The 24,125-nt window shown below is 34.7% G+C and overlaps 4 protein-coding genes, 1 long non-coding RNA gene and 1 pseudogene across 6 annotated transcripts; 4 read left to right on the top strand and 2 right to left on the bottom strand.

The window, feature by feature from the left end:
- Positions 1-308: 308 nt before the first annotated feature.
- On the top strand, positions 309-3,022 carry LOC113740700 (disease resistance protein RPM1-like). Its single transcript, XM_072046441.1, has 2 exons — positions 309-2,730; positions 2,817-3,022. Exons 1-2 carry the CDS (start codon positions 309-311, stop codon positions 3,020-3,022), a joined length of 2,628 nt encoding a protein of 875 aa, XP_071902542.1.
- Positions 3,023-3,413: 391 nt separating this feature from the next.
- LOC113740698 (uncharacterized) lies at positions 3,414-8,257 on the bottom strand. Its single transcript, XM_072047561.1, has 6 exons — positions 8,082-8,257; positions 5,886-6,355; positions 4,269-4,473; positions 4,026-4,186; positions 3,807-3,897; positions 3,414-3,659 (listed from the first exon to the last, which is right to left on the bottom strand). Exons 2-6 carry the CDS (start codon positions 6,349-6,351, stop codon positions 3,650-3,652), a joined length of 933 nt encoding a protein of 310 aa, XP_071903662.1. The 5' UTR covers positions 6,352-6,355; positions 8,082-8,257; the 3' UTR covers positions 3,414-3,649.
- A 2,092-nt stretch (positions 8,258-10,349) lies between these two features.
- LOC140005449 (receptor kinase-like protein Xa21) lies at positions 10,350-10,742 on the top strand. The gene has a single exon (XM_072046440.1). It carries the CDS (start codon positions 10,350-10,352, stop codon positions 10,740-10,742), a length of 393 nt encoding a protein of 130 aa, XP_071902541.1.
- Positions 10,743-12,198: 1,456 nt separating this feature from the next.
- LOC140005448 (S-norcoclaurine synthase 1-like) lies at positions 12,199-13,555 on the bottom strand (annotated as a pseudogene).
- Positions 13,556-14,807: 1,252 nt separating this feature from the next.
- On the top strand, positions 14,808-20,970 carry LOC113740696 (uncharacterized). Its single transcript, XM_027268229.2, has 6 exons — positions 14,808-14,982; positions 18,029-19,830; positions 19,911-20,115; positions 20,198-20,358; positions 20,487-20,577; positions 20,725-20,970. Exons 2-3 carry the CDS (start codon positions 18,033-18,035, stop codon positions 20,024-20,026), a joined length of 1,914 nt encoding a protein of 637 aa, XP_027124030.2. The 5' UTR covers positions 14,808-14,982; positions 18,029-18,032; the 3' UTR covers positions 20,027-20,115; positions 20,198-20,358; positions 20,487-20,577; positions 20,725-20,970.
- Positions 20,971-21,802: 832 nt separating this feature from the next.
- Positions 21,803-23,069, top strand: LOC140005709 (uncharacterized). Of its 2 annotated transcripts, none has more exons than XR_011813275.1 (3): positions 21,803-22,021; positions 22,198-22,358; positions 22,754-23,069. It is a non-coding gene; the product is annotated as an uncharacterized lncRNA (long non-coding RNA). The 2 variants fall into 2 exon arrangements; XR_011813276.1 differs by having other exon boundaries at positions 21,807-22,021; positions 22,198-22,289.
- Positions 23,070-24,125: the final 1,056 nt, after the last annotated feature.

Here is a 24,125-nt window from a genome sequence, read left to right as displayed (position 1 = left end):
GAAAGAAGGTCCTGAAGACATGTGCACACACGGTCTTCTTAATAGCTTCCATGATTTTATATTGTGGCAGGTAAGGCAGCTTCGTCTTTCACAATCATGTTTCTTGCTTTAGTTTCTTCTAATTGGTTCGTTCTTTCTTTTTCTGTTTGACGCGGTTTTTCTTTTTGATAAATACTGCACCGAAGAACATCAGCTTATGAATCTATAACCTACTCTTCTTTCTTCCTTTCAAGATACTACAACTGGACTGTCCTATAAACCAGAAGCCGCCTTCCCCAACATTCTTAAGTTAGAAAAAAGGACTGAAAATGGCAGAAGCGGTTCCCTCTTTTGTGCTGGATCAACTCTCAACTTTTCTGCGCGAGGAGGGACGACTATTGGGAGGGCTTCGGCAAGAATTCCAATTCATCAGGGATGAGTTGGGGCACATGACATCTTTCCTGAGAGTGGCAGAAGCAAAAGAAGAAGATGATCCCAGGCTCCAAGAATGGATCAAGCAAGTGCGAGAGGCTGCTTATGACACTGAAGACATTCTTGATGAATTTGTAGCTCGCTTTGCTCGGCATCCCGCAACAGGATTCTACGGCTCTGTTCGGAGAATTTTCAGCTCCATCAAGAATTTGAGAGCTCATCATCGAGTTGCTAGTGAAATACAAAGCATCAAGTCAAGAATCAAAAGTATTTCTGAAGGTCATCAAAGATATCAATCCGAATATGGTCTCTCTGCCCAAGCGTCCCACTCACTTTCTGCTGTGAACAACACAACATGGCGCTATATCAGAGATGACGCACTGCTTGTGGAAGAAGCTAAATTAGTTGGTATTGACCAGCCCAAGAAACGTCTTATTTCTCAGCTTCTCGAAGGGGATGATTACCAACTGAAAGTTGTTTCAGTGGTTGGTATGGGAGGACTTGGCAAAACTACCCTAGTGAAAAAAGTCCATGACGATCTTGACGTTAGAAGGCACTTCCCAGTTCGTGCTTGGGTAACTGTCTCTCAAACATATGACTTTCAGGATGTCCTGAAAGACTTGATTCGGCAGTTGCACAAGGAAGGGAAGAAACCAGTCCCACAATCGATCGAGTCCATGACTACCACCGAGCTGAAAGAATTTGTCAAAGATTTTCTTCAACAAGCTGGAAGGTATGCAATTGTTTTTGATGATGTATGGGACGTGGAATTTTGGAATACCATCAAATTTGCACTGCCAGAGAGTAGCCACGGGGGCAACCGTGTCATGCTAACAACTCGAATTGCTGATGTAGCCTCTGCCTCTTGCATTGAATCTCGGGGTTTTGTCTATAGAATGGAGCCACTATCTATTGAGGATTCGTGGACCCTGTTTTGCAACAAGATCTTTAAAGATGGTAATTGCCCTGGCCATTTGATGGATGTTGCCAAAGGTATATTGGATAAATGTGAGGGTTTGCCCCTTGCAATCGTTGCAATCAGTGGCCTTTTGGCTTTGAAAGATGTAGACAGAACAGAGGAATGGGAGGTTGTTCGACGCAGTCTTGGGGGTGAATTAGAAGGCTCTGGTCGGCTGGACAGAATTAAAGAGATACTTTTTCTTAGTTATAATGATTTGCCCTGGCATCTAAAGACATGCTTGTTGTATTTAAGCATTTATCCAGAGGATTATGAAATAGGATGCCTAAGACTTGTTAACTTATGGATTGGTGAAAGGTTTGTAGAAGGGAGAGAAGGAATGAGTATTGAAGATGTAGCCAGGGGTTATCTCAGTGAACTCGTTAATAGAAGCCTAATTCAAGTGACTAAGGTGTTTTATGAAGGAACGCCCGACACTTGTCAAATCCATGATTTAGTGAGAGAATTTATTCTTCTCAAGTCAAGGGAACAAAATATGATGACAGTTACTACTGGACAACCAACGACGTGGCCGCCTGAGAAGGTACGCCGTCTAGTACTCCGTAGTAGTAGCAGTAACAACACCCAGCACCACCAACAAAGACACAATGACTGCTTTGACCACCTTCGGTCGTTCGTTACAGTTGGATACACGAACCTGCTACTATCCAAAATGTTGTTATCTGAAGTTTTAGGGAGTAGCAAGTTGTTAAAGGTTTTGGATTTGGGTGGTCACGAGGCAGAGGAGGAAATACCAAATGAGATTTTCAACTTGTTTCATCTCAAGCATCTGGACCTATCCTGTACAAGAGTGGAGAGAGTCCCGAAAGCCATTGGGAAGCTTCAACATTTGGAGTTTCTGGATTTGGGTAACACCAGAGTTAGGGAATTACCCATGGAAATCCTAAAGTTGCAAAAGCTTCGGTTTCTCAGAGTATATCAACTAGTTGATCCTTCAGATGATGATTATGGATCTCACGGATTTAAAGCTCCAACTAATATGGGAGGGCTTCTTGCCCTAGAAGTGTTAGACAACATAGATGCAAGTAGTGGACCCACAATAATCAAGGAGATAGGAAAGCTAACCCAATTAAGAGAATTAGGTATTACAAAGTTAAGAAGAGAAGATGGAAAGGAGCTCTGCTCCTCCCTTGCCAATCTCACCAGTCTTCGGGAATTAAGCGTTGATTCAATTGGTAAAGATGATGATCATGAGATAATCGATTTAAATCATCCTTCTCTTTGTTCTTCTTCTTCGTTTCTTCAATCTCTTCGTATGCTGATTTTGCGTGGCCGGTTAGAAAAGATGCCACAATGGGTAGCTCGTCTTCATGGCTTGGTAAGAATAGATTTGAATTGGAGTGGGTTAAGGGGTGAGGAGGATCCACTTGATTCCCTCCAGCATTTGCCCAGATTGGGTGAAATGAATTTCTGTGGATCTTACCAGGGAGAAGGGTTGTGTTTCACGGCTGGAGGGTTCCTAAATCTCAAGAGGATGCACCTAAAGGGAATGGGAGGGTTGAGATGGATGAGAGTGGAGGAGGGTGCATTGCCTCATCTCCAGAAACTATATTTGGAACAACTTCCATTACTGGAGGAATTACCATTGGGTATTCAGCACTTGAGCCAGCTTCAACGACTGTCTTTGTATGAGATGAGTTCTCATTTGAGAGGGAAGCTGTTAGATAATCGAAAGGAAGAAAGTGAAGATTACGCAAGAATCGCACACATTCCCAATGTTTTTAAACTCGGACCGGCCAGCGAACCGGAGATAGGGGCGGTTCACGGTCCGACCGGTCCGACCGGTCCGACCGGCCGGTTCAACGGTTCAACGTTTTTTTTTTTTTTTTTTTTTTTTTTTTTTTTTTCTTCATAGTTCTTTACTCTGAAACTTAACGGCTAATATACAATCTAATATGATTATTAATAACTTAAAACCCTAAAATACATTTACCAATATAACTTAAAATTAAATTTAAGTTGAGATAATAATAAATTTTCTAAAAGTTATACATGAAACCTGGCATGATAAATATAACTAAAATATCATAATTCATCGCAGGTTTTCATAAATTCATTACAAACATAAATAGATATAGTCCAAATGTTCATCAATTATCACAAACAAACACACCAAAATAAATAAAATAAATGTTGACATTCTTTCACAATTCTCAAAAAGTCCATAACAGAGTTCAACTCATATTCAAAGCAAACAATTTGAATAACAAATTTCCATCATTGGCATGACAAGGCAACAGCACCTCCTTCACAATTTCATCAATTTAACCTGAAAAATTAAAAAGTTTATTACAAAAAATATAAATCTAATTGGTGGAACTAAAAAAAAGTCAAAAAATTTCTAAAAACAAAGATACAACCAAACACAAAAAGAATCAATTGCTACTAAACATTACTAATTAATATGTTATATTACCAATCATTATCTTCATCATCATCCAAAAGGCGCCTACGCTGAAATGCTTCCAAATCAATATCATTATGTTCCCCAACTTCACTTTCATCATCTATATAAATAAATAAATAAACAATTAAGAATTTATCCATATTTATAATACAATTCAAATTAAAAAATGTACTTTTAGCACCTTATATTACAAGTTAAAAATATATTTATTTTAATATTAAAACCAACCTTCAACTAGTTGAGAATCATCTTTAGGAAGTTCTTCGAGTTCTTCCTCCAATTCATCACAATTAAGCTCGCCATCTTGTTCTTCTTCTATGACCCAAAATTCCGTTTTATCAATAGATTCATAATCAATGGGATCATAAGATCTCTTTCGGTGATCAAACCTACAATAAAATACATTAGTTACAAATCTAATATTACTTTATAAAATAAAATGTAAAGAATAAAGTAAAAAATCAATTATACCTATGTTGCAAACGCAAATTGTAGTGCACATATACAAGATCATTAAGTCTTTGGTGCTCCAACCTATTCCTTTTTTTAGTGTGAATGCGTTCAAAAACGCTCCAATTACGTTCACACCCAGAAGAAGAAGCAGTTTGACTCAAAATTCTAATTGCAAGCTTTTGCAAATTCGGAGCATCACAACCATATAACTTCCACCAATTTTCTGTCACAATCATATTAAAATATTAGATCAAATAAAGAATAAAATCACAATTTTTATACATTAAAAAAAATATAAATAACCTGGCCGATCAGATTTGCTAGTAAGAATAGCAAGTTTGCGGCCAAAACTCCCTTGTCTTTCCCGATACATTCCAACCTCTTGCGATAATTTTTCAGGGTTGCACCAATCCACTTTTGTTTCAATATAATCAAGCAAGCCATTTATAACCTCTGGATGTGTACAAAATGTGGCACTCTCATATTGAAAAGCAGGATTCAAATAATAAGCGGCAGCATGTAGATTTTTTCTCAACATTCTATCCCACCTATCACTGATGATGTCAATATAAGGCTTGTACAATCTCTCTTTATTTCTAAACAGCCTTTTGATGCCATTTATTGTTCTAAACATGCCTTCATAAACATAACCCAATGAAGGCCTTTCATCAGTGTCACAAATACGCAATAAACGAATGATAGGACCCATTATTCTCACCATAATCAAACAGTTATTCCAAAACCTTTCATCCAAAACGATTTGCTTCACATCTTTTCCTTTTTCTATTCTCAGAAATTGTTTGTAATCCCCACTAGTAACCAAAGATTGCAAACTATCCTTATGATCATGCAAACTTTTTAATGCAATAAAGGTAGTTGCAAATCGAGTTTCACCTGGACGAATAATTTCTTTCCACCCTGTAGTCTTTCTTAACCAATTCAAAGTGAACTTATGATTGTAAATAAAAACAGTCACCGTTGAAGCAAGAGACACTATAGCTTTTACATCATTCATTTCACCAATGTCTTTCAAAATCAAATTGATGCAGTGTGCAGCACACGGTGACCAACAAATGTTCGGATATCTTTCACTTAACAAAGACCCAGCAGCTTTATAATTGCTAGCATTATCAGTAACTAAGTGCACCACATTATTTGAACCAACCATCTCAACAATTTCAGCAAATAAATTGCACAAATTTGCTGCACTTGTTACAATATCAGATGCATCCACAGATTTAATGAACGAAATACCCTTAGGACAATAAACCAAAAAATTAATCAGTGGTCTTTGCCTAGTGTCTTTCCATCCATCACCCATTATAGTGCAACCAGTTTCTGTCCAAGTACTTCTAAAAGAATCAACAACCAATTTCACATCTCTCTTGGCATTTCGCAACAAATTAACCCTCAAAGAATGATAGGATGGACTTTTGTAACCATGACCCATTGATGCTATTTGATCAATAGCTTTTTGAAAAAATGGAGAATTAACAGCATTTATAGGAATGCAAGCATCATAAAACCAAAGAGCAATAGCCATGTCCGTATTTTCCCATTTTTCCTTACTTTGCAAACAAGCTTTAATGGTTGGTTGAGAAGTATCACATCCACCTTTAAAAAAAGCAGGAATACCTGTTGATGCAGTGACCTTTCTCTTTCCTTTACTAGATGAACCCATCTTATTTGCTAAAGAAGAAGGAATCTCCAAAACTTCATCGCCATCAAATGAATGAGTAGTGTGGCCGAATGGATTTTCCACCCCAAAATCACCTTTTTTTTCTTTAGATTTCTGCTCCTTCTCCTTCATAGATGCTAAAATAGCATGTCTAACTGCCGGGTCAACCTTTGAACATGGAACAATGCTGCCTTGTTCTCCTGCCAAATGTTGTTTCATTCGATGAATGCCACCACCAGCAATTACTTTAAAACAATACCCACATGTCAAAGTTCTTTTTCCTTGACTATTCACACCTACTGAACAATATTTCCATGCTATATCAGACTTTTGTCTATGATTTTGACTAGCTGATTGTTCACTATTGACAGCTCCAGCAGTCGAAGATTGTGAATTACTACCCGTACCAGTACCGGTATCCATTATCCTTCACATAGTTAATTCAAACACATAATTAGTTCATTTGTAAAATATAGTGTACTAATAAGAAAATAAAATTAACAAATTTTCAGTAATATAAGAAGATCAATTAGTCACATGAATAGCTCAACTGTTAGCATTTAATTTTTTCATTTACAAAAAAAAAAAAAAGATATAGTTATCACAGTAGAGGGATTTTAATGGTTCTTAGTAGCACAAAACTCATGGCTATTAATGGTTCTTAGTAGCACAAAACTAGTTAATTTAAACACAGGAATCTTACTTTTTGTTTTCCTAAGAAACAAAGAAATAACAAGAAGGATATATACTAATAGTGAGACAATTATGTACCTAGTCAATTTATATACAGCGTGTGTTATATTGTTATTGTCTAGGTAATTTGAACAAACAATAGATAAAGGAAACAGAAAAGTTAGCAAATACGTAAATTGCTCAAACAAGTTACCATAGGCAATTTTTCTTGGGTTTGACAATTAAAATGATTTCTACTAATTCGTTAAAGAACACTGATTCGAAGAAAATGACTCCTAAAAGTAGTGAATTTTTCTATATTCAACCGAAGAAGGAAATCAATTGTAAAAAATGCTATCATTTATAAGTCATAAACAAATGCAGCTCTTACAAAAACTGAAATGTTTCTTCTTGAATAACATGTCTCTGGATACGTGGCAATAGGTAAAAAATGTCATGATTATTTCAAAGTCAGACATATCTCTGTATTTTCAAGAAAATTATTCGTTAATTAATATGAAATATTAATCCCAAATTATTAATAAATCTCTATTTTTATCCTCAAATTATAATAATTTTAATTTTAGAATCAACCCAATCAAGTAGGGGTAAGGGCTAAATTCTTGGTTGCTATCAACAATTTGTAGCAACAAAAAATTTACACCCGCAAACTATGAATAATTTGATGAAACAATTGATCAAACACAGGAATCTTACTTTTTGTTTTCCTAAGAAACAAAGAAATAACAAGAAGGATATATACTAATAGTGAGACAATTATGTACCTAGTCAATTTATATACAGCGTGTGTTATATTGTTATTGTCTAGGTAATTTGAACAAACAATAGATAAAGGAAACAGAAAAGTTAGCAAATACGTAAATTGCTCAAACAAGTTACCATAGGCAATTTTTCTTGGGTTTGACAATTAAAATGATTTCTACTAATTCGTTAAAGAACACTGATTCGAAGAAAATGACTCCTAAAAGTAGTGAATTTTTCTATATTCAACCGAAGAAGGAAATCAATTGTAAAAAATGCTATCATTTATAAGTCATAAACAAATGCAGCTCTTACAAAAACTGAAATGTTTCTTCTTGAATAACATGTCTCTGGATACGTGGCAATAGGTAAAAAATGTCATGATTATTTCAAAGTCAGACATATCTCTGTATTTTCAAGAAAATTATTCGTTAATTAATATGAAATATTAATCCCAAATTATTAATAAATCTCTATTTTTATCCTCAAATTATAATAATTTTAATTTTAGAATCAACCCAATCAAGTAGGGGTAAGGGCTAAATTCTTGGTTGCTATCAACAATTTGTAGCAACAAAAAATTTACACCCGCAAACTATGAATAATTTGATGAAACAATTGATCAATATAAGAATAGTAAGAAGAAACAATCGGCATCACAGAAATAATCCAACATACATGTTCTATGAAAAACAATAAAAGGCAAAAATTAAACTTACCAAGATGGAAAAGCTCTGGAGTTTGGTCCACAGAAAATAGCGTGATGATCTTGTCTTGAATATTTGGATGTGAAAGGATTATGAAGAAAAAATTTAAAAAAAAAATCAAGATGAGAAGTTGAGAACTGGAGGAGCCGAAATCGGCGAAAGGGAGAAATGGAGGAATTGAAATTGAAATGAAATGTGCCTGTGCCGTCTGCACTTAATGCTAGGGTTTTTTTTATTTTATTTGATTTTAGTTTTTAGTTAAGTAAAATTTCACGCAACAATAGCTTGTCCTTCGGCTGTGGTTCAGTGGTTTGCGTGCCTTATTCTGGTCTGGGAGACCTGTGTTCGAATCTCTGTAGCCGCCTCCACTCTTCCTATTATTTTGAAATTGAGGGAAAATCTGAGAACCGCCGGTTCGCGGTTTATGCGGGTTTTAACGGTTCGTATGGTTCGACCGGTTCATAGCGGTTTTCCATTACCTTCCGGGTTTGATACTAGACCGGACCGGTGGCATGGCCGGTTCGCGGTCGGACCGGTCGAACCGGCCGGTCCGGTCCGGTTCTGAAAACATTGCACATTCCTGAAATTCTCATTGGTTACTATACAGATGACCGGGAATGGAGAGAGCGCCAGCTATGGGAGGAGAAGAAGAAGAAAACATAATCATTCCTAGCAGCAGCAGCCGCCGTGGCTTCCCTTTCCCTAGTTTGTGGACAACACTGGTTCCTCTTTTTTTGTTTTTTTTTTTTTTTGTTCATCATCTTCTGTGTCTTGCCTTCTTATTTATTATTTGTATCGTGTATAATGTGTGAGGTTGTTAATGTATTGTATACTATAACTCTTTATCTTTTTGTTTCTTGATCTTTTCTATATTTGATTCAGCAAACGATCAAGAGGTGGGCATGTTAGATATCTCACAATTTGTTCTTTTCTTCCCAAATTTGCCAATGTTTCAATTCACATTGCATATGATGTGAGATCATTCATCATTAAATAGTATAATAATTACCTTGTACCAATAAACCTACAATGTGTATCATGTTTCTTGAAGACATTTTTACATTGAAATTAAAATTAAAATAAACATGCTTCCGTTTGCAAATGATGTGTTTCTTCAGGATAGCAAAACATTCCATTTCAGGAGTTCTATCTGTTTTAATTTGGCAGGTGTAATTCCCTGAGGTTGGAAACCTACAAACATTGGAGATGTTGAACCTAAGATTTAACAGTTTAAAGGTTCCATACCAACCAGGATCTTCAACATCTCTACTTTTAGAGTGCTTTCACTTGTTTCCAACAGTCTTTCAGGCAATCTTCCGTCCAATATGGGTTTAGGTCTGCCTAATTTAGAAGACCTTTACCTCAGCTCTAATAACCTCAGTAGACTGTTGTATTGTACCTGACTCAATCTCAAACTCCTCTAAACTCACTCATGCAGAGTTTGCTCGAAACAGATTCACTCGTCCAATTTATATAGTCTTTGGGAATCTACAATTTCTTGAATGCTTAGTGCTGTTTGATAACAATTTAACAAATGAATCTTCATTGGTGGAGTTAAGCTTCGTCACTGCGTTAACAGAATGCAGATACCTGAGAATAATTTCAGTGGCTAATAACCGGTTAACTGGTGTTCTTCCAGTTTCTATAGGAAAACTTTCTTCTTCTATAGAAGAGATTTATGCAGGTGGCTGTAAAATGAAGGGAAGAATTCCAAAAACTGTTGGCAATCTAAGCAATTTGAGAGTGCTAGGTCTACGAGAGAATCCCTTGCCTGATAGTTTGTGTAGCTTACAGTACTTGAATTTATTACATCTGATTGGAAATCAATTCCTGCATGTTTAGGTAATCTTACTTCGCTCATATATCTTTATCTAGCTTCCGACAGAATAACTTCTTATGTGCCTGACAGTTTGTGGAGCCTCAAAGATCTCTTGGGATTTATTCTGTCATCGAATTTCTTGACTGGCTCTCTACCTTCAGAGATTGGACTGTTGAAGGTTGCAACATGGATAAATTTGTGGATGAATCAGTTCTCAAATAACATTCCTAGCAGAATTGGAGATTTAGAAAACTTGAATCATCTTTCTTTGGCATAGAACAACTTTGAAGGTACCATTCCTGAGTCAATCAGTAACATGGTAAGTTTGGAATATTTGGACCTATCAAAACACTTCAATCTCTCAGCTACTTCAATGTCTCTTTCAATTATTTATTTACAGGGGCAAATTCCATCTAACGGCCCTTTCAAGAATTTCACTAGTGAATCTTTTATCTCCAATGATGCATTATGTTCCAGCAAGCCAAACTCCTTCAATTCACAAATCAAGGACAAAGAAAGTGCTTCAAACTAAATTGTTAGTGTTTGGAGTTTCAGCAATAATTGCTGGTGTAGACTTGGCATTTTTGTTCCTTCGATACGTACAGAAGGAGAAGGTTCCTAATGGAACTAATTTGTTCTCCTTGACAGCAAAAGGAAGGATTTCGTATTGTGAACTCCTACAAGCAACCAATGGTTATGATGAAAGCAACTTACTAAGTTTTGGATCTGTTTACAAAGGGATTCTCGCTAATGGAATTTGTGTGGCCATAAAGGTGTTCAATTTACAGTTGGAATATACATTCAAGAGACCAGAGAACGTGAAGTCTTACGCAGTCTTAGGCACAGAAATCTGACCAAGGTCATCGGTGTGTGCTCCAATGATGACTTCAAGGGATTAATACTTGATTACTTGCCCAATGGAAGCCTTGACTTGAGAAGTGGTTGTATTCTTACAACAATTGCGATTTGAAGCCAAATAATGTCCTTCTAAATGAAGATATAGTTGCCTGTGTGACTAATTTTGGTGTTCCAAAAATATTGTCTATATTGCACCAGGTAAAGCTCCAATTACTTCCAAATACCTCCATTTTGTTTCTTAGAGATTTAAACTCAAAATTTCTGTTCTAATTGTGTGAAAACATGATCCATTGAACAATTTCCACTTTAGAGTATGGATTCGAAGGACTAGTATCAACAGGATCTGACATTTATAGCTACGGAAGCATGCTGATAGAAGTTTTTGCTAGATTAAAGCCCATTGATGAAATGTTTTCAGATACATGTCTAAGGAACTGGGTAAAAAGTTGTGTGCCAACTGCCTACTGTAGTATCTCAGGTAGTAGATGCAAACTTGCTCAAGCCAGGCTATCAACACTTTGCTGAAAAGTTGGAGGGCATAACGTCTATTGTGAGAATAGCTATAGCTTGCACAGAAGATTCTCCCAGGGACAGGATGAATGCTATAGATGTTCTTGCTTCTCACGTATTGCGAGGCAACCTAGAAAATTGTTTACCCAAAATAAGGAAATTCACATCTTAGAAATCGACTTTATGTCCATTCTTAGAAATTGACTTCTTCCTCTTTGACAAATTTTCTTGTTTTCCCTGACTTCCTACATCATCATACTCCTCCTCCAGTGCATGACCAAAAAACTAGAACTAGGAAGTTATGTAAGCACGCATCTATTATTTTTCTTGATCTGCAGCCCTTCAACTTTGTTGACTTGAACCAATAGTGTAAGTCCTCCGTCAGAATGTGGAGCGATGAGACACATTACCTTGTCTCCTTGCGAGCATGGTGGACATTGATTCATTATCATCCCTTGCATGACATCCGGATACATGCTGTTTAGTATCTCTTGTCCGTCCACCCCAAGATTCGTGACCGTCACTTTAACAAGGGTTATGCAGACTTCAAGCAATTCAAGTGAGCATTCATCCAAGGTTGGTTTGATATCGTTCAGACAAGTGCAAATCTAGCGCACCACTGTAGTTACAAACTTCCTAATATTGATACTTCATCCAGGAAACACACTTGAATTTGGACAACTAATCACCACCGCCGATGTAACCTTGGGAATCTGACTTGGACTAGCCTAGTGGGCTAGTACTTACACTACTAAAGTATAAGAAAGGAAATTAACTAAGGACCAGAGTTGGACAACCGACCATAACATAAAAAAGCAAACAGATCAATAACATGCAACTAGAAACTTCCATGAAGGCATATTGGTAATTCACTAAGCTTGGCTTATGATGAAGATTAAAAAAAAAAACAGTAATACTGCAAGTGAAAATGTGCTGATTCTTTCACTTGTTTATCCTCATGTGATCCCATAAGCTTTTGCCATCAAGTTTGCAGAGTCTGAGAAGGCTCTCGGTTTCTGTTGTTTTGTATTGTTCTCCAATTTCTTTGACAAGATCTGCTACAGGGCCAACTTTTGCTGTGAAATTTGTTCCGTGAAATGCAGCAATTGGAAGTCTTTCTTTGTGGAAATCCACGACAGCTCAATGCTCAATGCTGCGATATTCCCCATTGCTCTTTATTTGCACAAATCATCAAAGCACATCAACTCAATGATATCTATAGATGCTCAGTAAGTGGAAAATTGGTCAGTTACCTCCATGATATCACCGATATTGATGATGATTTCTCCAGGAATGGGTTTAATAGGCACCCATGTGTTGCTTTTCTTGATTTGCAGGCCTTGAACATCATTGACTTGAACTAACAAGGTCAATCCTATTGCATCAGAGTGTGAACTCTGGCCAATAACTTTGTCTGCTTGCTGGCAAGGTGGATAGTAATTCATTCTTATTCCTTGCATGCCATCTTGATTGATGCTGCATAATTTTTCTGGGTCTACACCAAGATTCGCCCACATAAGTTTAAACAGGGTCATGCAAACCTTGTGCATTTGAAGTGAGTATTCATCCATGGTTGCTCTGACATCATCAGAAATTTGCGAATTAGCATTGTGATGAATTTTTTGTACACAATTTTCAGGTTTTTTTCCGCCTAAGTAAAGTAATCCATGTAGCTTTCTAATGGAAGCAAAAGATGCTTCCTTTTAAAGAATCTTTGTTTTGCAATTGCGCGAAAAATAGAGGATAAATTCCCATAACGAATAGGAAATTCCGTAAGCAGAGGAGCTTGACGAAAAAGGCTAGCCTTCTGAGAAAAGATAAGAGCAGTATAATATTACTGCAGAAGTGGGAAAAGATTGTGATACTCTGTAATATTCATTGTCTACCTGAAAGATGTTGGAGTCGTAGGCCAGAATCTCATATTTCTTTGAGAAACTGGCAATGCGCAGAGGAAGAGCATGTTCCCCCAGTCAAACTTTTGATCCTCTGATACCACAAATATTTGACCATATCCTTCAACATCATTTGGTAGTTGTGGACAGGCCATCTTCTGCTGTAACGGCAGCTTAAAGAAGTCCTCCGTCACCAACTTCATTTTCTCAATTACTGTGGCAGCCCCATGATTAACTAACTGTTCAAGATTGAGTCACGGACTGTTAGTCGTTAATTTACTACGAAAATTAAGCTGTGTATCTGATCATTACAAGTTGTACAATTTGGATTCTATATCTGATGGATTCTCTTGATTTGTTACCTGAAAGAAGCCCCAGTCTTTACAAGCCCGATGAAGTTTTGCCATTAACTCAATGACAATACAGAAACTGGCATTTGTTTACAGCTAGATGCTCAGATGGAGAAGATCAGCCGTCGCACTGAAAATTTGAAGGAATGACAAATTGCTAACTGCTAATTCAGTAGTTGGCCAGCGAATTTGAAATTTTATGAGGTGCCTTTCACATTTTCACAGATGCTTCACAACATGAAAGAGATTTCGGATTTCTGAGTAATTTGTAATCTAAACACCCTTAGAAACATGTGAGATGATTAATCCAATAAACGTAATAAAATCCTGTATCAACCTGGCCTAATTTCACTGCATGGTCATTCCTTCTGCTTGTTGAATAATTACCCCACCAAGATTAGTTGATGGAGTTCAATGTGATTAATTCATAAGTAATCATACAATTGATAAATACAAGTTGCTCAATGACGATCGTAAAAGAATTTAAGGCCAGTGGCACATCTCACAATCATTTTAGTAGTTATAGATTCGCTAGTAATGAATTTGTGTTGCTAATTACTAATTACCATGCCACCATCACCAATACTGATTGCAAAAGTGATTCAATATAATCTCTAGGATGGGAGTGTTATTCAAAAACTAGTTTTTTTAAATATAATAAAAATTTTTAAAAAGTATTTTAAAAAGCAATCTAAAATTAGTTTAAATTTTTTTTGAAATTTTAAAAAAATCTCAAAATATATTTTAGAAACTCTTCTACTCTTAAATATCCCAAAATATTTTCTAAAAATATTCCAAAATATACTCTAAAAACTCTGCTACAGCAAAATTTTTCAAAAACACCTCAAAAATAGCTAATCCAAACGGAGTAGGAACATACTAAAAACACAGAGAAGAGAAGATGATTTGCATGTAACCTAAGACCAATGTTTTCAGAACCGGACCGGACCGGCCGGTTCGACCGGTCCGACCGCGAACCGGCCATGCCACCGGTCCGGTCTAGTATCAAACCCGGAAGGTAATGGAAAACCGCTATGAACCGGTCGAACCATACGAACCGTTAAAACCCGCATAAACCGCGAACCGGCGGTTCTCAGATTTTCCCTCAATTTCAAAATAATAGGAAGAGTGGAGGCGGCTGCAGAGATTCGAACACAGGTCTCCCAGACCAGAATAAGGCACGCAAACCACTGAACCACAGCCGAAGGACAAGCTATTGTTGCGTGAAATTTTACTTAACTAAAAACTAAAATCAAATAAAATAAAAAAAACCCTAGCATTAAGTGCAGACGGCACAGGCACATTTCATTTCAATTTCAATTCCTCCATTTCTCCCTTTCGCCGATTTCGGCTCCTCCAGTTCTCAACTTCTCATCTTGATTTTTTTTTAAATTTTTTCTTCATAATCCTTTCACATCCAAATATTCAAGACAAGATCATCACGCTATTTTCTGTGGACCAAACTCCAGAGCTTTTCCATCTTGGTAAGTTTAATTTTTGCCTTTTATTGTTTTTCATAGAACATGTATGTTGGATTATTTCTGTGATGCCGATTGTTTCTTCTTACTATTCTTATATTGATCAATTGTTTCATCAAATTATTCATAGTTTGCGGGTGTAAATTTTTTGTTGCTACAAATTGTTGATAGCAACCAAGAATTTAGCCCTTACCCCTACTTGATTGGGTTGATTCTAAAATTAAAATTATTATAATTTGAGGATAAAAATAGAGATTTATTAATAATTTGGGATTAATATTTCATATTAATTAACGAATAATTTTCTTGAAAATACAGAGATATGTCTGACTTTGAAATAATCATGACATTTTTTACCTATTGCCACGTATCCAGAGACATGTTATTCAAGAAGAAACATTTCAGTTTTTGTAAGAGCTGCATTTGTTTATGACTTATAAATGATAGCATTTTTTACAATTGATTTCCTTCTTCGGTTGAATATAGAAAAATTCACTACTTTTAGGAGTCATTTTCTTCGAATCAGTGTTCTTTAACGAATTAGTAGAAATCATTTTAATTGTCAAACCCAAGAAAAATTGCCTATGGTAACTTGTTTGAGCAATTTACGTATTTGCTAACTTTTCTGTTTCCTTTATCTATTGTTTGTTCAAATTACCTAGACAATAACAATATAACACACGCTGTATATAAATTGACTAGGTACATAATTGTCTCACTATTAGTATATATCCTTCTTGTTATTTCTTTGTTTCTTAGGAAAACAAAAAGTAAGATTCCTGTGTTTGATCAATTGTTTCATCAAATTATTCATAGTTTGCGGGTGTAAATTTTTTGTTGCTACAAATTGTTGATAGCAACCAAGAATTTAGCCCTTACCCCTACTTGATTGGGTTGATTCTAAAATTAAAATTATTATAATTTGAGGATAAAAATAGAGATTTATTAATAATTTGGGATTAATATTTCATATTAATTAACGAATAATTTTCTTGAAAATACAGAGATATGTCTGACTTTGAAATAATCATGACATTTTTTACCTATTGCCACGTATCCAGAGACATGTTATTCAAGAAGAAACATTTCAGTTTTTGTAAGAGCTGCATTTGTTTATGACTTATAAATGATAGCATTTTTTACAATTGATTTCCTTCTTCGGTTGAATATAGAAAAATTCACTACTTTTAGGAGTCATTTTCTTCGAATCAGTGTTCTTTAACGAATTAGTAGAAATCATTTTAATTGTCAAACCCAAGAAAAATTGCCTATGGTAACTTGTTTGAGCAATTTACGTATTTGCTAACTTTTCTGTTTCCTTTATCTATTGTTTGTTCAAATTACCTAGACAATAACAATATAACACACGCTGTATATAAATTGACTAGGTACATAATTGTCTCACTATTAGTATATATCCTTCTTGTTATTTCTTTGTTTCTTATTCATAGTTTGCGGGTGTAAATTTTTTGTTGCTACAAATTGTTGATAGCAACCAAGAATTTAGCCCTTACCCCTACTTGATTGGGTTGATTCTAAAATTAAAATTATTATAATTTGAGGATAAAAATAGAGATTTATTAATAATTTGGGATTAATATTTCATATTAATTAACGAATAATTTTCTTGAAAATACAGAGATATGTCTGACTTTGAAATAATCATGACATTTTTTACCTATTGCCACGTATCCAGAGACATGTTATTCAAGAAGAAACATTTCAGTTTTTGTAAGAGCTGCATTTGTTTATGACTTATAAATGATAGCATTTTTTACAATTGATTTCCTTCTTCGGTTGAATATAGAAAAATTCACTACTTTTAGGAGTCATTTTCTTCGAATCAGTGTTCTTTAACGAATTAGTAGAAATCATTTTAATTGTCAAACCCAAGAAAAATTGCCTATGGTAACTTGTTTGAGCAATTTACGTATTTGCTAACTTTTCTGTTTCCTTTATCTATTGTTTGTTCAAATTACCTAGACAATAACAATATAACACACGCTGTATATAAATTGACTAGGTACATAATTGTCTCACTATTAGTATATATCCTTCTTGTTATTTCTTTGTTTCTTAGGAAAACAAAAAGTAAGATTCCTGTGTTTGATCAATTGTTTCATCAAATTATTCATAGTTTGCGGGTGTAAATTTTTTGTTGCTACAAATTGTTGATAGCAACCAAGAATTTAGCCCTTACCCCTACTTGATTGGGTTGATTCTAAAATTAAAATTATTATAATTTGAGGATAAAAATAGAGATTTATTAATAATTTGGGATTAATATTTCATATTAATTAACGAATAATTTTCTTGAAAATACAGAGATATGTCTGACTTTGAAATAATCATGACATTTTTTACCTATTGCCACGTATCCAGAGACATGTTATTCAAGAAGAAACATTTCAGTTTTTGTAAGAGCTGCATTTGTTTATGACTTATAAATGATAGCATTTTTTACAATTGATTTCCTTCTTCGGTTGAATATAGAAAAATTCACTACTTTTAGGAGTCATTTTCTTCGAATCAGTGTTCTTTAACGAATTAGTAGAAATCATTTTAATTGTCAAACCCAAGAAAAATTGCCTATGGTAACTTGTTTGAGCAATTTACGTATTTGCTAACTTTTCTGTTTCCTTTATCTATTGTTTGTTCAAATTACCTAGACAATAACAATATAACACACGCTGTATATAAATTGACTAGGTACATAATTGTCTCACTATTAGTATATATCCTTCTTGTTATTTCTTTGTTTCTTAGGAAAACAAAAAGTAAGATTCCTGTGTTTAAATTAACTAGTTTTGTGCTACTAAGAACCATTAATAGCCATGAGTTTTGTGCTACTAAGAACCATTAAAATCCCTCTACTGTGATAACTATATCTTTTTTTTTTTTTGTAAATGAAAAAATTAAATGCTAACAGTTGAGCTATTCATGTGACTAATTGATCTTCTTATATTACTGAAAATTTGTTAATTTTATTTTCTTATTAGTACACTATATTTTACAAATGAACTAATTATGTGTTTGAATTAACTATGTGAAGGATAATGGATACCGGTACTGGTACGGGTAGTAATTCACAATCTTCGACTGCTGGAGCTGTCAATAGTGAACAATCAGCTAGTCAAAATCATAGACAAAAGTCTGATATAGCATGGAAATATTGTTCAGTAGGTGTGAATAGTCAAGGAAAAAGAACTTTGACATGTGGGTATTGTTTTAAAGTAATTGCTGGTGGTGGCATTCATCGAATGAAACAACATTTGGCAGGAGAACAAGGCAGCATTGTTCCATGTTCAAAGGTTGACCCGGCAGTTAGACATGCTATTTTAGCATCTATGAAGGAGAAGGAGCAGAAATCTAAAGAAAAAAAAGGTGATTTTGGGGTGGAAAATCCATTCGGCCACACTACTCATTCATTTGATGGCGATGAAGTTTTGGAGATTCCTTCTTCTTTAGCAAATAAGATGGGTTCATCTAGTAAAGGAAAGAGAAAGGTCACTGCATCAACAGGTATTCCTGCTTTTTTTAAAGGTGGATGTGATACTTCTCAACCAACCATTAAAGCTTGTTTGCAAAGTAAGGAAAAATGGGAAAATACGGACATGGCTATTGCTCTTTGGTTTTATGATGCTTGCATTCCTATAAATGCTGTTAATTCTCCATTTTTTCAAAAAGCTATTGATCAAATAGCATCAATGGGTCATGGTTACAAAAGTCCATCCTATCATTCTTTGAGGGTTAATTTGTTGCGAAATGCCAAGAGAGATGTGAAATTGGTTGTTGATTCTTTTAGAAGTACTTGGACAGAAACTGGTTGCACTATAATGGGTGATGGATGGAAAGACACTAGGCAAAGACCACTGATTAATTTTTTGGTTTATTGTCCTAAGGGTATTTCGTTCATTAAATCTGTGGATGCATCTGATATTGTAACAAGTGCAGCAAATTTGTGCAATTTATTTGCTGAAATTGTTGAGATGGTTGGTTCAAATAATGTGGTGCACTTAGTTACTGATAATGCTAGCAATTATAAAGCTGCTGGGTCTTTGTTAAGTGAAAGATATCCGAACATTTGTTGGTCACCGTGTGCTGCACACTGCATCAATTTGATTTTGAAAGACATTGGTGAAATGAATGATGTAAAAGCTATAGTGTCTCTTGCTTCAACGGTGACTGTTTTTATTTACAATCATAAGTTCACTTTGAATTGGTTAAGAAAGACTACAGGGTGGAAAGAAATTATTCGTCCAGGTGAAACTCGATTTGCAACTACCTTTATTGCATTAAAAAGTTTGCATGATCATAAGGATAGTTTGCAATCTTTGGTTACTAGTGGGGATTACAAACAATTTCTGAGAATAGAAAAAGGAAAAGATGTGAAGCAAATCGTTTTGGATGAAAGGTTTTGGAATAACTGTTTGATTATGGTGAGAATAATGGGTCCTATCATTCGTTTATTGCGTATTTGTGACACTGATGAAAGGCCTTCATTGGGTTATGTTTATGAAGGCATGTTTAGAGCAATAAATGGCATCAAAAGGCTGTTTAGAAATAAAGAGAGATTGTACAAGCCTTATATTGACATCATCAGTGATAGGTGGGATAGAATGTTGAGAAAAAATCTACATGCTGCCGCTTATTATTTGAATCCTGCTTTTCAATATGAGAGTGCCACATTTTGTACACATCCAGAGGTTATAAATGGCTTGCTTGATTATATTGAAACAAAAGTGGATTGGTGCAACCCTGAAAAATTATCGCAAGAGGTTGGAATGTATCGGGAAAGACAAGGGAGTTTTGGCCGCAAACTTGCTATTCTTACTAGCAAATCTGATCGGCCAGGTTATTTATATTTTTTTTAATGTATAAAAATTGTGATTTTATTCTTTATTTGATCTAATATTTTAATATGATTGTGACAGAAAATTGGTGGAAGTTATATGGTTGTGATGCTCCGAATTTGCAAAAGCTTGCAATTAGAATTTTGAGTCAAACTGCTTCTTCTTCTGGGTGTGAACGTAATTGGAGCGTTTTTTAACGCATTCACACTAAAAAAAGGAATAGGTTGGAGCACCAAAGACTTAATGATCTTGTATATGTGCACTACAATTTGCGTTTGCAACATAGGTATAATTGATTTTTTACTTTATTCTTTACATTTTATTTTATAAAGTAATATTAGATTTGTAACTAATGTATTTTATTGTAGGTTTGATCACCGAAAGAGATCTTATGATCCCATTGATTATGAATCTATTGATAAAACGGAATTTTGGGTCATAGAAGAAGAACAAGATGGCGAGCTTAATTGTGATGAATTGGAGGAAGAACTCGAAGAACTTCCTAAAGATGATTCTCAACTAGTTGAAGGTTGGTTTTAATATTAAAATAAATATATTTTTAACTTGTAATATAAGGTGCTAAAAGTACATTTTTTAATTTGAATTGTATTATAAATATGGATAAATTCTTAATTGTTTATTTATTTATTTATATAGATGATGAAAGTGAAGTTGGGGAACATAATGATATTGATTTGGAAGCATTTCAGCGTAGGCGCCTTTTGGATGATGATGAAGATAATGATTGGTAATATAACATATTAATTAGTAATGTTTAGTAGCAATTGATTCTTTTTGTGTTTGGTTGTATCTTTGTTTTTAGAAATTTTTTGACTTTTTTTTAGTTCCACCAATTAGATTTATATTTTTTGTAATAAACTTTTTAATTTTTCAGGTTAAATTGATGAAATTGTGAAGGAGGTGCTGTTGCCTTGTCATGCCAATGATGGAAATTTGTTATTCAAATTGTTTGCTTTGAATATGAGTTGAACTCTGTTATGGACTTTTTGAGAATTGTGAAAGAATGTCAACATTTATTTTATTTATTTTGGTGTGTTTGTTTGTGATAATTGATGAACATTTGGACTATATCTATTTATGTTTGTAATGAATTTATGAAAACCTGCGATGAATTATGATATTTTAGTTATATTTATCATGCCAGGTTTCATGTATAACTTTTAGAAAATTTATTATTATCTCAACTTAAATTTAATTTTAAGTTATATTGGTAAATGTATTTTAGGGTTTTAAGTTATTAATAATCATATTAGATTGTATATTAGCCGTTAAGTTTCAGTTAAGTTTCAGAGTAAAGAACTATGAAGCAAAAAAAAAAAAAAAAACGTTGAACCGTTGAACCGGCCGGTCGGACCGGTCGGACCGGTCGGACCGTGAACCGCCCCTATCTCCGGTTCGCTGGCCGGTCCGAGTTTAAAAACATTGCCTAAGACGAGAGGCAACAATCAGCAACTTTTGGATTGAAGAAAAAATTGAACATAAAAAGATCAAACTAGTAGAAGGATTATTTGTTATTTTTGATGTACTTTGAAAGCAAAACCGAAACCAAAAACATTATAATTGAAAACTAACAAAATTCTAACGGAGAAGAAAGGAAGAATTTGACTAATTAACCGTAGTTAGTAAGATAAGTGTGAGATTAATACCAATTTATTGACCGTAGTTAGTACCAATTAATACCAATTTATTGACCGTAGTTAGTACCAATTAATACCAATTTAATACCAATTTATTAATACTAATTAACCGTAGTTAGTAAGATAAGTAAGATAAGTGATATCGCAACGGATCTTCTGTACCACATCCTGTCTCACTCCTTAGAATCTCGCCAAGTGTTCCTTAATAAACCAAACCCTCAAACAACCCAACTCGAACCATATTAAGTTAATTAATCGATTAACCAGGCAAAGAAACTTAATCTCTTTAACCAATACAACCAAAACCAAAAATATTAAAAATTCTTTAACCAAAATCACATTTATCAACGGAGAAAACCCTAAAACCCAAACAACCTCTGTCCGCTTCATCATCTTCACCATTCAGCTTTGACGAAATATTCACGGATATGGTCCGAGATGCCGAAAAGGGTTTGCACGAAGATGCATTGGCATTGCACATGAGAAACAACTTTTTTACGAGGATGAGATAAAGCGTCGAAGCTCTTCCCAAAGGTGAGAAATAACTTATTTCTTAAAAACCTTGGTGGGTTTCTTCGAAGCTCTTTCTTATGGTAGAAATATATTTAGTTTAAGTGTAAATTTGTACTGGGTAATGGGTACTTCCGCTTCCGAAAAAAGTTTTGTTTTTGGATGCAAAGTTAATTTAGCTTTTGTTGTTTGCGTCAAAGGTCATCAGATTATGTGCTCTCAATGGGCAATTGGACGAAGCTCACCACCTGTTCGATCAAATGCCTAAGAGGAAGATGAATCAAACTGTAAGGTAAAAACAGCACATTTACCTTTCGTGGGATTTCATGACCACAAGACAAACATTGCTTGAGATATGGAGGTATAACTTGCAGGTTCTGTTTCTTCTAAGGCTTGCATATTCGGATGATATGTATAAATGGTTAAACACAAAAATTTGGTAAAATGATTAAAGAAGGTTCAGACTGGGATTGAGCTTTGTAGGAAATGAGTTCTGTTTTTTGATTGTTTTCTTAGTTATACTGGTCCATAATGCCAACTAAGTGTCTCCAGGCCTAAATTTGTAAAATCTCATGTCTAAGAATTTGTTTCTACAGGCTTTATTTTTGTTCTCAGCAACCGAATTTAAGAATGAGAAACTAGCATTGCTATCTTATCTAAATTTTTTGGTGTATATGCTTAAAATATTTTTGATCAATATAATCCTTGGTTCTTGTCCTTTTTGGCCTATTCTAACTCATCGTGACTTTGTAACAGGGATGGAGGGATAAAGGGACTTTTTACAGGAGTTGGTCCTCGAGTGGCCCGGGCAGGCCCTTCAGTGGGGATTGTTGTTTCATTTTATGAAGTTGTCAAATACGCTTTGCAGCAGAGATATTTGACATAGTGAAAGATCCGTTGCGATTGGATATGTACTAGGGATAAATCGTCTTCCTCTTGGAAGTGTGTTTTTCTTTTGATAAATGGGAAGCAATCCACCTTTTCTTTTAGTAAGTTTAAGGGTATAAATGGATGTTTAAAAGATGACAGATTAAATTGTGCTGATGCCATGTAGAGCTCCTCTTGCTTTATATATTGTACAGATTTCGACATCAGAGTTTACAGGTTTGAGTGTATGAAAATAGAAAAGCCAAAAAAGAAAAAATGAAAATGGCCATAGTCTTCATAAATGAATGCAGAGCTTCTAATATCAGGGGCAAAAATTATCACGTATAAATCATTCAATACAATTAAAACATCTTTACAATTTGTTGGGGGAAACTGATGAACTTTCAAGTGGTACTTACTTGAAAACTTTCTAAAGTCTTGGGGGGACGACTGGAGCCCTTCCTAGTTATCTCGTTGAATGCTCATGCACCTCCTTTCGTGTTGTGACCTTCTTGAGGAGGATTGATTTGGATATTGAGTTTTTGGCTTCTTAATTAGAAAACATTATGTTTTCTAATTAAATACATAATGTGCCTAACTGCAAAATTGTATTGCAGGCTGAAGAAGTGAGCAAATAATAGTTCTTAAAAAGTATATAAACCAAAAATTTTTCAACAATATTTATATTTAATTCGTTCAAAATGGATGAAAAATAGCAATAAAACATGCGATCATAAGCCAATACATCTTTAAAAGTTGAAACTTTTTTTTATAATCTTGTGATTTAAATCCAAATATGCTTGATGATTTGTGTTTGTAAACCAAAAAGAAATCAACCAATATTATGACAACACAAAAATTTACTCAACTAAAAAGAAAAGTTAGAGATTTAGTTATGTATTACTAATATTGACTCTCAAGAAAGCTCATGGAAGAGTCTTTAAATGTTTTTTTTGTGTTTTGTAATTTATATAGATTTAGTATTTAGTAATAATATATTTGGATATATAATTATACATAATATCAAAATATAAATAATACATATATAGGTAATTAAAGGGCCGGATCTATATCGGATTTGAGCCTAATAAGTCTCAAACTCGGCTCATATTTAATTCAGGCCTAATTTTTAAGCTCAAACTCAGACCGGCTCACTAAAAGGTTGGGGTCAACGGCTTTTTGTCGGGCCGAACGAGCCAAGGTCGGGCTGACCCAACCCCATTGACAGTCCTACTCAAGACTGTAATCCAAACGGCCAAGA

The sequence above is a fragment of the Coffea arabica genome, chromosome 4e, assembly GCF_036785885.1.
Source record: "Coffea arabica cultivar ET-39 chromosome 4e, Coffea Arabica ET-39 HiFi, whole genome shotgun sequence".
NCBI lineage: Eukaryota > Viridiplantae > Streptophyta > Magnoliopsida > Gentianales > Rubiaceae > Coffea > Coffea arabica.
Note: the sequence above shows the minus strand (reverse complement) of the source record. Positions and strands in the feature narration are given on the sequence as shown.